The sequence below is a fragment of the Dreissena polymorpha genome, chromosome 3 (genome assembly GCF_020536995.1).
Source record: "Dreissena polymorpha isolate Duluth1 chromosome 3, UMN_Dpol_1.0, whole genome shotgun sequence".
NCBI classification, from domain to species: Eukaryota; Metazoa; Mollusca; class Bivalvia; order Myida; family Dreissenidae; genus Dreissena; species Dreissena polymorpha.
Genome location: NC_068357.1, coordinates 93386999 through 93402033, shown reverse-complemented (window position 1 = coordinate 93402033; position 15035 = coordinate 93386999). Strand labels below are relative to the sequence as shown.

General features: G+C 33.4%; 1 protein-coding gene across 1 annotated transcript in view; it reads left to right on the top strand.

Annotated features, from left to right (window-relative positions):
* Nucleotides 1-14924, top strand: part of LOC127875326 (tetratricopeptide repeat protein 8-like) — a 24288-nt gene extending 9364 nt beyond the window's left edge. The window contains exons 8-11 of the mRNA XM_052420316.1: nt 854-1025; nt 2188-2310; nt 9159-9242; nt 12301-14924. Of these exons, the coding sequence (XP_052276276.1) occupies nt 854-1025; nt 2188-2310; nt 9159-9242; nt 12301-12417 (496 nt within the window). The 3' untranslated portion in view covers nt 12418-14924. The remainder of the gene's footprint in view (nt 1-853; nt 1026-2187; nt 2311-9158; nt 9243-12300) is intronic.
* The last annotated feature ends 111 nt before the right edge of the window (nt 14925-15035 follow it).

Below are 15035 nucleotides of genomic sequence, written 5' to 3'. Positions count from 1 at the left end.
AATTGGGATATATAAATGGTAGGTTTTATTTCCTCCACCTATGTGTACTTTAGTTTGTCACCAAAGGCTCCCTTGCACATTTCCTCTACATTTTGTTTGTTATTTTTGTCAAAGAATTATTATATCCAAGTGCTTCAGCATATATTGTCCAGGTTTCTGATACTGAATTATGACCTTGTTTAAAAAAACATATAAAATCGTCTTTGCACAACTCCTACAACATTTTACATCTGAATTTCTTCAAACCTCTACAGAATAATTATCTGAAAGTGCTACAGCACATATTGTCAAGTTTCCTGATTGTATTATTTTTTAAGACGTTTTAGCCCTTTGTTTAAAATTACATACGAAAGCTTCTTTGCACTTCTCCCACAGAAAGCCAGGCTTTGTGATTGCAGTTTTGTCTTTATTTTTGTAAAAAATTCAATGGCAAATTCCTACTGTAACTTTTCAACAACCATGCACCTGTGGCTTGGGATACACTGTTCTTTTTCTACAAAAATTCTTGGTTTATAATAGCAGTGGTTATAAACTGTGTTTCGCCCCTATCCGTGTTGTTGACGTCTGATGCCAGAGTGATGATTTCAACAAAAACAAATACTGTTGTGACAAATGGACATTGGATTTGATTATGAAACTTAACAAATGTACATATTAAAGGCAATATGATGATAATACACTATCTTAAATCAAGGGGTTTTACCAGTAGTGGTCTCTTGAACTGTGTGTAATACTGTCATAACCTTGTTTTAATTGCAATATTTATGACAAAAAAGTCTATTCGACTATGTTTCATGTGTTCAGTGCTTTTTGTGTGTGTGCGTGTTTCTGAAAATTGTTGTTTATTTTGCAGACGTCTGCTTCAAATGGGTGTGTACAATGCGGAGCTGTTCAATAACCTCGGCCTCTGCTGTTTCTACGCTCAGCAGTATGACATGACCTTGACCTGCTTTGAGAGAGCCCTGGCCCTAGCAGATGAGAACACGGTGTCCGATATCTGGTTCAACATCGGCCATGTTGCCATGGTGTGTAGTTGTTTGTGGATCAGGGATGAACGTAAGAAGGGGCCCATTTGCAATTGGCCTTTAAAAAAATTGTGGTTGTCCTCTAAATTGTCTTCCCCTTAGCTTGTATGTGTTCTGTAGAATAAGTATTACAACTGGGTAACTGTAACCAAAATGTTAGTTTCTATCCCTCGTAGAGGCTTCCAGCTTGCTGTGCAAGTATTACAAGTTGTAAAATCTTTATTTTGAGTAGTTTCTAAATCTGTCCAGTTAACTTTTTAAGGATTTGTTTTATTGTACTAATTATATAAACAATTACAACCTTTTTGATTGTTAAACTGTCCTGTATAATTCACAGTGTCACACTGAGCATTGGAAGACAAGACATAAAGATGGCTTATGCATTTTTTGTATGATTTTGTTTATGCCCCCAGTAGGGTGGCATATAGCATTTGAACTGTCTGTCTGTCCGTCTGTCCGTCAGTCCGTCCGAAAACTTTAACATTGGCCATAACTTTGACAATATTGAAGATAGCAACTTGATATTTGGCATGCATGTGTATCTCATGGAGCTACACATTTTGAGTGGTGAAAGGTCAAGGTCATCCTTCAAGGTCAAAATTCAAAAAATACAATCCAAGGGAAGTAATAAGCTTTAAAAGGGAGATAATTTCTAAACCTGCCAAATGATGTATTGAAATTTTATTTCAAAGCGGCGCAATATGGGGCATTGTGTTTCTGACAAACACATCTCTTGTTTAATTGGAAGAGCTTGTTTTCACCATCATAATGTTTAAACATCCAATTAGTTTTTAGGGTACAAGGCCTGTGTTTACGAACTTCCTTAGTAGAGGCAAACGGACATTTCAAGTTAAAATCATTTCATGCATTATTCAAAACTAGTAATATAATACTTGGAAGTTTGGTGTTTAACTACTTTTGTAAAAAAAACTCATTGGATAACAAAAAGAACATTTAATCTGAAATTTTCCCTTGAGTAATAATTAAATACTACAATAAAATTAAGATTTCATAAACTTTATAAATACCGTTCCAATAGACAACACATGCAACTTACCCAGCATATAAAGTCCTATCAACATCTAACACAACTTTGTAAAAATGTATTGGAAGAGTTATTGAACACTCAGAAGTCTTTTATGCAGAGATATTTTATTCTCAGGGAATTGGAGACAACACGCTGGCCTATCAGGCGTTCCGACTCGCGCTTTCTAATAACAACGACCATGCAGAGGCCTATAACAACCTTGGAGTGCTAGAAATGAGGAAAGGGCATGTGGACATGGTAGGGTTTCACATTTATGATGTTTAGCTTTGGTCTCATTCCTTTTTATCAGAGTCATTTATGTTGTTGTAACCTACCACTGGCTACCAGTAGTTAAGGATTTGGATTTAATATACATGGGTCAAGATAATACTGCAATGTATTGGTTAGCTTTTTTCCTTACCAAATATTTGGGGGGGGGAGGTCTATATTGGCTTGTTAATAATGATAACTAATCAAATTGTCTTAGCAACTATTGAGTTACAAACCTTAAAATTATCATCATAATTAAATCATATTTGATACCCTTGTTACACTGGACTGTCATTTGTACGGCATTTTTATTGTGAACCAGACGGGTAGGGTTATCCGCATTTTCCATAAAATTCATGTCTTGTTTTTGGTCATATTGAAAGGCCAGTCTGGTTTTGTGGGAGTATTTACTAAGATTTATGATCAACGAAATTTTCCCTGGAACTCCCAACAGTGTGAGCCTTGATTCATTTGTTATCAAGCATTGACTTTTTAAGTATTCTTTTGCTTCCAATGTGCAGTTTATATCCTACAACAATTTGAAAGTTAAAGACGCTAGAGTAGGCTGCACTTGTTTGTACAAACAGCTCTTGTTTAAAAAAAATCTGCCTGTAAAAATTGCTGTCTTTTCTTTGTAAAATTATTGAGTTATTGCATATATGTTTTCTGCTTTGCTTTATACTATGTTGTATATTTTACATGTAATGCTTGTCTAAAACATAAGCAATCACATGAAACCAATCAGGTAAAGTATTATTTGTTTTAATCATGGATTTAATTTTCACTATTAATAGTAAAATATACATGTAATGTACAGTGTATTTAGTGCCCTGATGTTCACAGTTTTATGCTCGCATTTGTCATTTTTAAAGCCCCAAATGAGTGCATGATCTTATTGCACCAACCGTGTTTTTTTTTAATGGCTGGATAATTTGTTGTCAGTGCATCCAGATTTTGTTCTTAATACCTGTGATTGATGGGGCTTCTACTCCCATGCTCCTCCTTTTAAGTTCACTGTTAAGGGTCAAGGTCACAATTCAAGGTGAAATCTCATGATTTGTATGCCCCCATCATCTACAGATATGGGAGGCATTTAGCATTGTCCTTTTTGTTTGTGTGTTTGTTTTTTCTTCTATAGGAGAAAAACCCAAATGACATGATTTGTATATCATCTATTATACCTCCTACAAAGTTTGGATACTTGCATGGATGATGGATGAACACCATCAGCACACCCACATCACCTGCCCTCATTTTGACCTTGAAATTGACCTATTTTTAGACTTGGGCTAATTCAAAATGTCCAAAGTACTGGTTAACCAAAAATGACAGGTTTAGTCTTACATCAAAACTGATTTCTACAAAGCTTTGATTCTTGCATTGATTTAATCTTTGAACACGCAACACTCTCATCAGTTGACCTCATTTTGACCTTGGCATTGCCCTTGTTTTGGACTTATTACCCTACAAAGCAATATGGATAAGGCTTCCATTGGGGGCAAATGCGTTTTTTGGAATTCAGCATATTGTTTGTTTCCATTCTGTAACTTGTCACTGCCCTGGAGGATTTTAATTTTGCTCAAGACTATTATTTGCCATTACTGGAGATGTGTTGCGTAAAATTATTATGCTTTTCTGTGAAAGATCATGTTCAAAATTCAAAGTCAAAGGTTAGTAAAAAAAGGCTTTTTTTACTGTTCAAACCATAGGAGAAATTTTAAATTAATTATATCATCACTTTATTTTTCACATGGCAACTTATTGGCGACAGTTGGGCAATTATTTTTGTGAATTTTCTTGTTATTTTCTTGAAATGTTCTTTGGGGGCATATGTCACATCATGTGACAAAACTATATTTTTCTACGGATGAACAACTTTGTATGTCATTTACCGGTATATTCATTATTGTCATTTCAATTTTACTTGAGCTTGATATCTGGTGCTTTCTGTCCATATTTCACTACTTGTTACAATGTTTTTTAGAAAAGCGATCTAAGGTTTTGATTGATTTAATTTAAGCAACCTAAATACAAACTGTGATGCATTTATTCTTTCTTCAGGTTTAATCATGTTTTAAGTTACTTTACCAAGATTGCTGTCATATTGCTTTTAATTTATGCATTTACTGAAAAATAACATACTCATAATTTTATATAAATTTGTCATCAGAAAATAATAGCTGTAAATTCTTTAAAAAAGAATACATGTATATATGCATGTATCAACTTATCAATATTTGATTTGTTGCCAATCGTTATAGCCAACTGTATTATACATTCAAATACAAAACATATCTCATCTTTCTGTTAGAATCCTCTCTCCTTTGGGCTTAGATTTCATGATAATTATTTTGTTAATGATATTTCTAACACTTACAACTTATTATTTTTTTAAAGTGGAATATATTTTTGTCACCCCAACAATAATAGTAAACAATTCCATAACCATGTTTTGCTTTCAGATACGGTTATTCTTTTATATAGATAAACAGGGTCAAGTTTGTTAAAACATCTTCTAAATACCAAAACTGCACAATTCACTTCATACAAAAATAATCATAAGTAGCTGTAAGTAAATTTACTGTACTGCTCTTTTCATATTGATCTTTCTATCTTATGAGTCTGTAATATTAAATATTTTTTTGAAAAAGTTAGAATTTATAGGTGTTTTCATTATGACCACTTACAAACAAACTCAGAATTTGATTGATTTGAACTGTTTGGTGCACTGCCCTCTGACATTTCTTGAACTGTTCTTGAACTGTGCATGTGGTTTCATCATTCCCAAGACTGCAATTATTCTATCTAATTTCATGATTCCCAACGGTAAACCCATAATTCTGACGCACTTACATGTAATTTCGTGAAGTCCTTCAATTTTCATGAGGTTTTACATCCATTATTGGCAAGTTGAGAAAAACAAGTGTTACCGTATAGCCTCTCTGGACTCGGTTCTTATTTTCTGTTGTATCTGTTTGCATTCTGTTTCTGACCAAGAGGCATTTGTCAGTGACAGTTATTACTGTTAGTCAGCCCTCTATTGGGACAATTGATTTACATGTATTGATCTGTGTGGGCTGTTTTGAGTCATAATATAATAATATAATATAATAATTGGAAGAATATAAACTATGTTTTCTGTTGGTTGATGGACTGGATTTATCGAAATTGCATTTATTCATAGATCAGTTTTCCTTACTCTTAAAATTTAAAGATTTTAAGAATATTGCATAATTTTCTGAATATCAGGATGAAACTAGTAATTTTAATTTCTTTACCAATGGAACCAAAACAGCAGGTGTTAGCTCTGTGATATCTTTTATATTGAAACTAAAGGAAAATATATACCTTTTTCCCCCTAAGGCCATGTACACAAAGTCATGTTCATTTATGGATGATTCAAAGATCAAGGTCATCAAACAGGGTTAAATGGTTTATGTCCAGAAATCAAAATTCAGAGGTTATTTTAAGACCATGTACAAGCATTATTTTAATATACTTTTAAATACAAATAACTACATCCGAAAAAAAAATACAAATTACAATCAAATTTTCCTTCTAGAATTCATTAAAACTTGTTACGGTGGTTACTATTACCCTCTACGCTGCCTGCTGTAATATGTAATGTAATGTGGCCAAATATGACTCTAGGGTCATGATTCTATCAAACTTAAAAGTACAATATAGCATATAAAATATAACACATCTGGATGTTATAGTTTCTAACATATTTCTGCTAATAAAGTCATTATCAAAATGACATAGTTACAGAAATTCTAAGTTGAAAAAGGGAAATCACTTGTGTAATTTTTATTGCAGGATAATACATTTTGCATGTTTTCAAATTGAGGAACAATGCATGCATATTTGTATGTTGTACTTGAAATGTGTAGAAAAATACCTGGGGACAAGTTTGTGTTTACAGACAGAGGAAGGACAGGTGTCTAAAGTGATTCCAGTATATCCCCTTTTACTTTCTAATTGGGGTGCATTGAGTGAAATTAAGGTTGTTTTTCCAACTAATTACAAGAAAGTATTTAAAGACCACCTATCATTAGATTGGTATAGATGTCTCTCTCACTCACTTGTTTGTAGCCTTTCACCATGAGTCAAATTTAAAAGCTTAAATGAATTGCTGAATAATTATGAAATTTACATGCTTTATGGTCTAAACATTTCCAATCAACAACATCACTTGGATTTATTAACAAGCAGTATGAATTTTCCAAGTATGTGCAGTATGCCAGCATTTTTGTTGTGGTTTTTGCTCTGTGTGTCTGTCTGTCTGTCTGTGAGTCTGTCTGTCTTACTTTTCTGGATCCTGCGATAACTTTAAAAATTCTTCATATTTTTTCATGAAACTTCAAACATGAATAGATGGCAATATGGACATTATGCACGTCATTTCATTTTGTTCCTACACCTAAAATTCTGGTTGCTATGGCAACACATAGACTAGAAATACTGCTGAAAATGGTGGTTATCTGGATCCTGCGATAACTTTCAAAGTTCTTCATATTTTTTCATGAAACTTCAAACATGAATAGATGGCAATATGGACATTATGCACGTCATTTAATTTTGTTCCTACGTCAACAATTTTGGTTGCTTTGGCAACAAATAGACTAGAAATACTGCTGAAAATGGTGGTTTTCTGGATCCTGCGATAACTTTCAAAGTTCTTCATATTTTTTCATGAAACTTCAAACATGGATAGATGGCAATATGGACATTCTGCTCGTCATTTCATTTTGTTCCAATGTCAAAAATTCTGGTTGCTATGGCAACAAATTAAAAAGATAATTCTGACAATGGTGGAGCAGGTAGGGGACATATATTGCTTGGCATTAGTCTTGTTTTTTATTTAATACAATATGAAAAGTAACCCATTGTATGTGTATTTTGAATCTTTTGAATGCATAGTCATATAAACAGCTGTCATAGTTCACCCTTCACCTCAAGACCATTAATCTACCCATTGTAACTCTGTCACTGACCCAGCTTGGAATCAAATGACATAGTAGATAATGTCATGTTGGTACTTTGGGCTCATTTTCAAATATGTCTACATATTTTTACGACCTTTGTGAAGGCATTTGTGGAGACAGTCATTTCCTATGCAGTTTGCTTTGTGGGTAAAATATACTCAGGATTTTAAGCTTTCCATGTAAACTTTATTCAGTTATTTTTACTTTTGCATTTGAAGTACATACATTTCATAGGATAGGAATTGGTAATCATGACTCTATTTTAGTTGATTGCTTGCAAAAACCTAAGGTTTCAGAGCTGCTTATTTGATCTACTAAGATTCACCAAAATCACAGTTTTTTTTCTACATACTCAAAAAAGTACCATTTTCAGTTATATTATTTGTAATTGTATTCATTAATTAGAAAGAAATGTTTTGAAAACTTAATATAAACAAGTTAAACCAATAATGCCAATAATAAAGCTCCTTTAATGTAACAATTAATTTGCACATAAAAAGCAGATTTATTTTCGTTCGTCATCAAAGTGTATTGTAAACAAACTTTGATAATTAGACCTAAATATTGACTTTGGAATTCCTGTTGAATGTTTTTCCATATAACTATCTGGTTATGTTTGATGCATGTTAAGGTATTGAGTGGGTTGCCTATTTTTAGCTCACCAGTCAGGAAGTGACACGGTGAGCTTATGGGATCGTGTGATGTCCGGCGTGCGTGTGTGCGTCAGTCAACAATATGTTTGTGTAGACAGTAGAGGTCACAGTTTTTATCCAATCTTTATAAAATTGGTCAGAATGTTTATCTTGATGAAATCTGGGTTGGGAATGTATTTGGGTCATTTTGGCTCAAAAACTAGGTTAATTGATGAAATCTGGCTTGGGATTGTATATGGGTCATCTGAGGTCATAAAGTAGGTCATCTGGTCAAATCATATTAAAACTTCCTGTAGACGATAGAAGTCACAGTTTATCAGATATTTATGAAATTAAGTCAAAATGTTTATCTTGATTGAATCTGGGTTGGGATTATATATAATTCAACACAATTCCTAAAAATGAACTTATGCACTTTGATGACCTTCAATTTTTGACCACTTGTGCAACTTATTGAGTTATCAAGTTGATAAAGGAATTATTTATACTATATGTTTTGTGAATGAGAGATTTCATTATTAAAAATACTAATATCTTTAGTTTATTTATATTTTAGTGTACTATGTGAAGAAGGTCAGCCGTAAAGGTTTTGGGATTCTTTCGAGATGATGTGTTTCATCTCATTTATTTCTGATTTTAATTTAAAATGACCAAAATGAGATGTTATATTCAACAAACATTATGCATGTAACTCACAGTCATGCCAAGTTACCAAAAATAATTCTGACCATTAACTTCGATGTCCTGAAATTTGGCCCATTTGTACTTCATGATATAGCTAGCCATAGTCTGATAGAATTTAAGTTGATGTAGCAAGGTTAGTCAGGTGAGCAATTCAGGGCCATCATGGCCCTCTTGTTGTATAACTTTTTATTAAGCGATCAATTAAAATGTTTCACAAATAGGTCACAAACTAAGTCGGAAAGAAATTAAAATAATCTTATCCTAAATGTTTGTGTTATTGCCGAAAAGTAAAAAATAGCCACTGGTAAGTAAAATTCTTCTGGACTTAATTTTGGCTTCTGCTTAGAAAGGTGCTATGGCCCTGTGACTTAACTCAATAGAGTATCATTCAGATGCACATGGCTGATAGAAAGACTTGTAATTTACATCTCCGTTACGTTGTAAATAGACTTAAAACACATTTTATTTTAGAGTATTTCATAACTCCTGACTGCTACGTCATGTTTTTCAGGCGCGGGCTTTTTTCCAAGCAGCCTATGTGATATCACCACACATGTATGAACCTCACTATAACTGGGCTCAGCTGGCAGATCAGGTAACTGGACTATAGTTTAAACCCGTTTATTTTTAGCTCACCTGTCACGACGTGACATGGTGAGCTTATGTGACTGTGTGATGTCCGGCGTCCGTTGTGTGTGCGTGTTTGCGTCTGTCAACAATTTGTTTGTGTAGACAGTAGAGGGCACAGTTTTCATCCAATCTTTATGAAATTTGGTCAGAATGTTTATCTTGATGAAATCTGGGTTGGGATTTTATTTGGGTCATCTGGGGTCAAAAACTAGGTCACTAGGTCAAAAACTAGGTCACATAATAGGTCAAATGATAGAAAAACCTTGTGTAGACAATAGAGGTCGCAGTTTTCATCCAATCTTGATGAAATTTGGTCAGAATGTTTATCATGATAAAATCTAGGTTAGGATTGTATTTGGGTCATCTGGGGTCAAAAACTAGGTCACTAGGTCAAAAGCTAGGTCAAATAATAGAAAAACCTTGTGTAGACAGTAGAGGTCACAGTTTTCATCCAATCTTTATGAAATTTGTTCAGAATGTTTATCTTGATGAAATCTGTGTTGGGATTGTATTTGGGTCATCTGGGGTCAAAAACTAGGTCAAATGATAGAAAAACCTTGTGTAGACAGTAGAGGTCACAGTTTTCATCCAATCTTTATGAAATTTGATCAGAATGTTAATCTTGATAAAATCTGGGTTGGGATTGTATTTGGGTCATCTGGGGTCAAAAACTAGGTCACTAGGTCAAAAACTAGGTCAAATAATAGAAAAACCTTGTGTAGACAATAGAGGTCGCAGTTTTCATCCAATCTTTATGAAATTTGGTCAGAATGTTTATCTTGATGAAATCTGGGTTAAGATTGTATTTGGGTCATCTGGGGTCAAAAACTAGGTCTCTAGGTCAAATAATTGAAAAAATTTGTGTAGACAATAGAGGTCACAGTTTTCATCTAATCTTTATAAAATTTGATCAGAAAGTTTATCTTGATGAAATCTGGGTTGGGATTGTGTTTGGGTCACCTGGGGTCAAAAACTAGGTCACTAGGTCAAATAATAGAAAAACCTTGTGTAGACAATAGATGTCACAGTTTTCATCTAATCTTTATGAAATTTGGTCAGAATGTTTATCTTGATGAAATCTGGGTTGGGATTGTATTTGGTTAGTCAGGTGAGCGATTCAGGGCCATCATGGCCTCTTGTTTCTCTATTACATTATAAGCCAAGGGCTTATTGAAACGCTCTTGAGATTGTTTACTGTGTAAAACCATTACTTGGTGTCTTTGGGGGAGATGTAAAGAACAGTCCTAGAGAGGGGATGGAACCCATGACCTCCCAGTTGCAATTCGGACACCATATCCATTACACTATGGCAACTATGTTAACACACAAACATGTGTTCATCTGGACTGGTATTCCAGTGAGGAAACTAAGGTCAAACAAATAAGTTATTAGTTTCCACTAATATTGCCAAAAAAATACTGTAGATCTATGTAGATCAGCTTAACTTGTTTTTACTGTACGCAAGTTATTTCCAACTTTGATGAAGATATTTAGTGTCAAAAATCTCTATTCGATAGGTTTTCTATGTATATATGTAAACTTTTGTGGATCTGATCAAATGCTGCAACAATTATCCAAACCTCAACCTAAAATATCTGGGTTTATTGGAAACAAACAAGTTTTTATGCCTAATATTATATGCACTTTGTCCACTTTTTATGCCCCCGAAGGAGGGCATATAGTGATCGCACTGTCCATCTGTTCGTCCGTCTGTCTGTCTGTCCGTCACACTTTGTGTTTAGGTTTCGAAAAATGCTCATAACTTCTATGTCGCTTCAGATGTAACATTCATATTTGGTATGCATGTGTATATGGACAAGGCCTTTCCATAGGCACACAAATTTTGACCCCTTTGACCTTGACCTTGAACTTAGGGTCCGCATTTAGGTTTCGAAAAATGCATTTAGGTTTCGAAAAAAGCTCATAACTTCTATCAAAACGTTTATCGGGGGCATATGTCATCATATGTAGACATCTCTTGTTTATCTTTCAATTCTTTCTTTCAAGAGGACATGGTTGTTTTTTCATACAACCTTGGGGCAACCCCAAATAGAGGGACCATGGACTGGTGGGTCCCTGTTGATTTGATCTCTTGTTGTAACAAAATGCCTTAGAGTAATATTTACTTAAAATTTAATTTTCTCTGTTGCTCAGTTGGTAAAGGGCTTGACTACTAATCTCAGGATCACGGGTTCCATTTCTGGCCTGGCAATCTAAGATTTGTATGTGCTGTTCATGCATTATTTCTATGCCCTTTATCCCCCTACCCGTGATTGAAGTAAGGTAGCTGTTAGTTACTGGTAGACCAGCTTACCCAGGAAAAGTGTATGTCGGTTAGTGTCCATTAGAAATGCTTCACAACTTTGATGTTGAAATGTTGGTATTCTTATCAAACTTTTAGATCTGGTAAACCCTGTTAAAAGAAAGCAACTTGTGAAAAGCATAGAGTCAAAAGAAAATGTGGCGGCTTTGGTAAAATATGGATTTGTTTTTCTCTAGAGATCGTAGATAATTGGTTCCGCCTTTTGTGAATATTTCATTTTTTTATCACTCATGAAAAACCAAAAATGTATAAAATTAACAAAAAACCTCTACACTTACCAGTATATAATTTACCATTTATTCTCTAATAAACGCTCCATATTATATTCCCCCAATCCATTTGATTGCATTTTTTTTCTTCAAAATACATTTTAAAAATCCATGCCAAATCAATGCTTTTTTGCTTAAACAGTTAATTCAAATAGATAACCCCCTCCTCCCACCTTTAGTAAAATGAAAGGCCCCCAGGGTGATTATTAGAGTATGTAAGGTATTTTGGAAACACTGGGCTTTATGATGTGCAGTTCACACAGGCTTATCAGGGATGACAATTTCTTCTTGTATGGATTTTTTTAAATTCTCAACAAAATCAAGTCTTGGCAGGAAGTGCCGTCGCTCTTTACCACGACTCTTTACGAACATGCATTAAGCCCATTTTTCCCAGAATGAGGCTTATAAAGTATTTTGCTATAATTTTTCAGCTCGGTGATCTTCAGAGCAGCTACAACTCAGCCAAGCGAGCTGTGGACGCATTTAAGGACCATGTGGACTCCAAAGATCTCCTCAAACAGTTGGAGCATCACTTCTCACTATTGTGATTCAAAACTTTTTAAGTGTTCTGGGGTCGTATTCCAGAAACATCTTAAGTCATTTCTTAAATATTTTCACTTAAGTTAAAAATTACAATGTTTTGTATTTCTTAACTAAATAAAGACATGCATGTTTTTTTGGTATTCCTCAAATAACATTGACATAATGCTGTTATTTTGATGTAATTTTTGTATGCCTAACTATTGCAGTATGAAATGAAACACTTAAGAAAAATTCCCAATTTAAGGATAAAAATAAAATTTAACTTAAGATGCTTCTGGAATACCACCCCAGGTTGTTTGAAATGTTCTTTGAATAGTAAATTGTCAATAACAGCTTTGATACCGTAATTTGCTCTGATTCTCTAATAAACACCTCTGGGGCCTATCTCGGGGGGTTGGGTGCATTTATTAGCAGTCAAAATAATCTATGTACACAGCTATAAGAAAATTACAATGTATGATAATTGTACTGTTTAGCTAATTATTCTAACATTTCAGTAAAAGATCCATTAAAGCATCAACTTTGCATGGCATTTTGCATCTGTTTTTGAAACAAATTGGAGGAGGGGGAGGGGCATTTTTTCGATGATATACAGTAAATAAAATTAGGAATATGACAAGCATACCATTGAAAATGATCTAAGCATAGGTTAGTAAATATGGCCATTTAAGATTTTGCCATTTAATTTGCGCAAATAATGTAATCTTTAAGTTAAAGGCCATTTGCGTAGCTGATTGCTTAAGTTTTGAGCAACTTGGCCCATGTAATATTACAGTATTTTTGCTGTTACTTAGAATTTTGTGATTGGTATATGGTCTGCCCTACATTTTGACGTTCTGTGTTGGATTGTTGAGAATATTGAGCGTTTGTTGATGTTTATTTTTAAACATTGTGTGAACAATTAGTAAATTATTTAAATACATTTATAAATATAAATGCCGTAATAACTCTAAGTTGTCAGACACTTATAAATAAAAAAATTAATTTGTCCGAAAATTTAGATACAAAAAAAATGATTTTTTTTTTTTAAATACAGGTGTCTGAAACTTTCAATGCATAATAGTACATGCTTGTAAAATATAACTTTTAGCTGCTGAGTAAAACATAACCAATTACCGGTATACATAGTTATTTACCCAATACTGCAAATGTAATGGTATATTGCCTTAAGGTTTAAGTCTTAAGTCTGCCAGGTTTTATTACCTTAATCCGGTTGTAAAAACGCATAATAAAAGTGTAACCAGATGAGCGCAACAAGGTAGAATTCTGGTAAAATAGCATTGTAAAATAGACTGTCCAAAAACTTAGTCATTAATTATTTTGGCTAAAAACGGGGTTGTCCGAAAATGTAAGTGTCCAAAAACTTAGAGTAATTATGGTGCACTCGCAGAGATTTCTCAGTATGCATGTTTTATGTTTCTGATTTTTATTTCTAATTATAACTATCATAAATGATATTAAATCATATTGCTTTGTGTACTTGGAAACTTTGCTATTATAGCAACTTATATTTTAATTTGTTATATGACATGTTTTCTGTATATAAAGGAAACTGTGTTTTATCACAGGTGGTTAGCGTGTGGCTATGATATTGATTAGTGAAAACATCATTTTTAATGATAAATAATCATATTATAACGAAAAATTAACTTTTCTGAAAAAAAAATATTTCACTATCAAATATATATATAACAAGGTATGCAACTCAAAATCAGCCCCAAACGAGGTGCATCGCTTTGAACAGCCATATCTTCATCAATTGTGCAGCGATTTTCACGCTCTTGGTCTTATTCAACGCAGAAATGAATTTCCTTTCTGGAAATGTATATGTCTTGCAATATTTTTACAAATGCTGGGTCAACTTTTAAGAAATAACACGATACAAAACACGCATGACCCAGTTTTTTTCCAGAAAAGTTAATTTTTCGTTATAATATGATTATTTATCATTCAAAATGATGTTTTCACTAATCAATATCATAGCCACACGCAAACCACCTGTGTGTTTTATTATTGAATTTGCTGTATTTTCCTTCTACTCCTGTTAAAAGTTTCCATATATAGATACCAGTGTTATGTAAATGTTTCATATTTATGTACAGATTAAATCATTGTATAGTTTAAGCAATGTAATATTCATTGTATTATTGTTAATACTACAGAGCCCATAAGTGTCATCAACTGCTCTTTTAAGGCAGGTCTAGTAAATCATTCCAGCATGTGGGAATAATTATATAAGTAAACTGGATCCATGTGCTAATTAATTTCATCACTCACTGCTCTTGCTTAATTTTGTTAAACTCAACAAAACTTTACCAAAACATACATGCTCCTCCCACACGTTTATTAAAATAATGAATTTTTGTTACTAATATTGTTTTTTGCACACATTGCTGTCTCATTTTTATAAAACAAATGCATTATAAATTTAGCAAAACATCACACAATGTATCCTGTCCCATTCTTACATGTACATTATATTATATGGGCATATAAAATTGGTAAAAATGGCCACACATGTTGTTGTTGAATGAAAAATAAATAAAATAAAAATAAAAAAAATTTTTTTCCCTTGCTATGCTTCTTGTAGGATCCATGTAATAAGTTCAGTTCAAATATACAT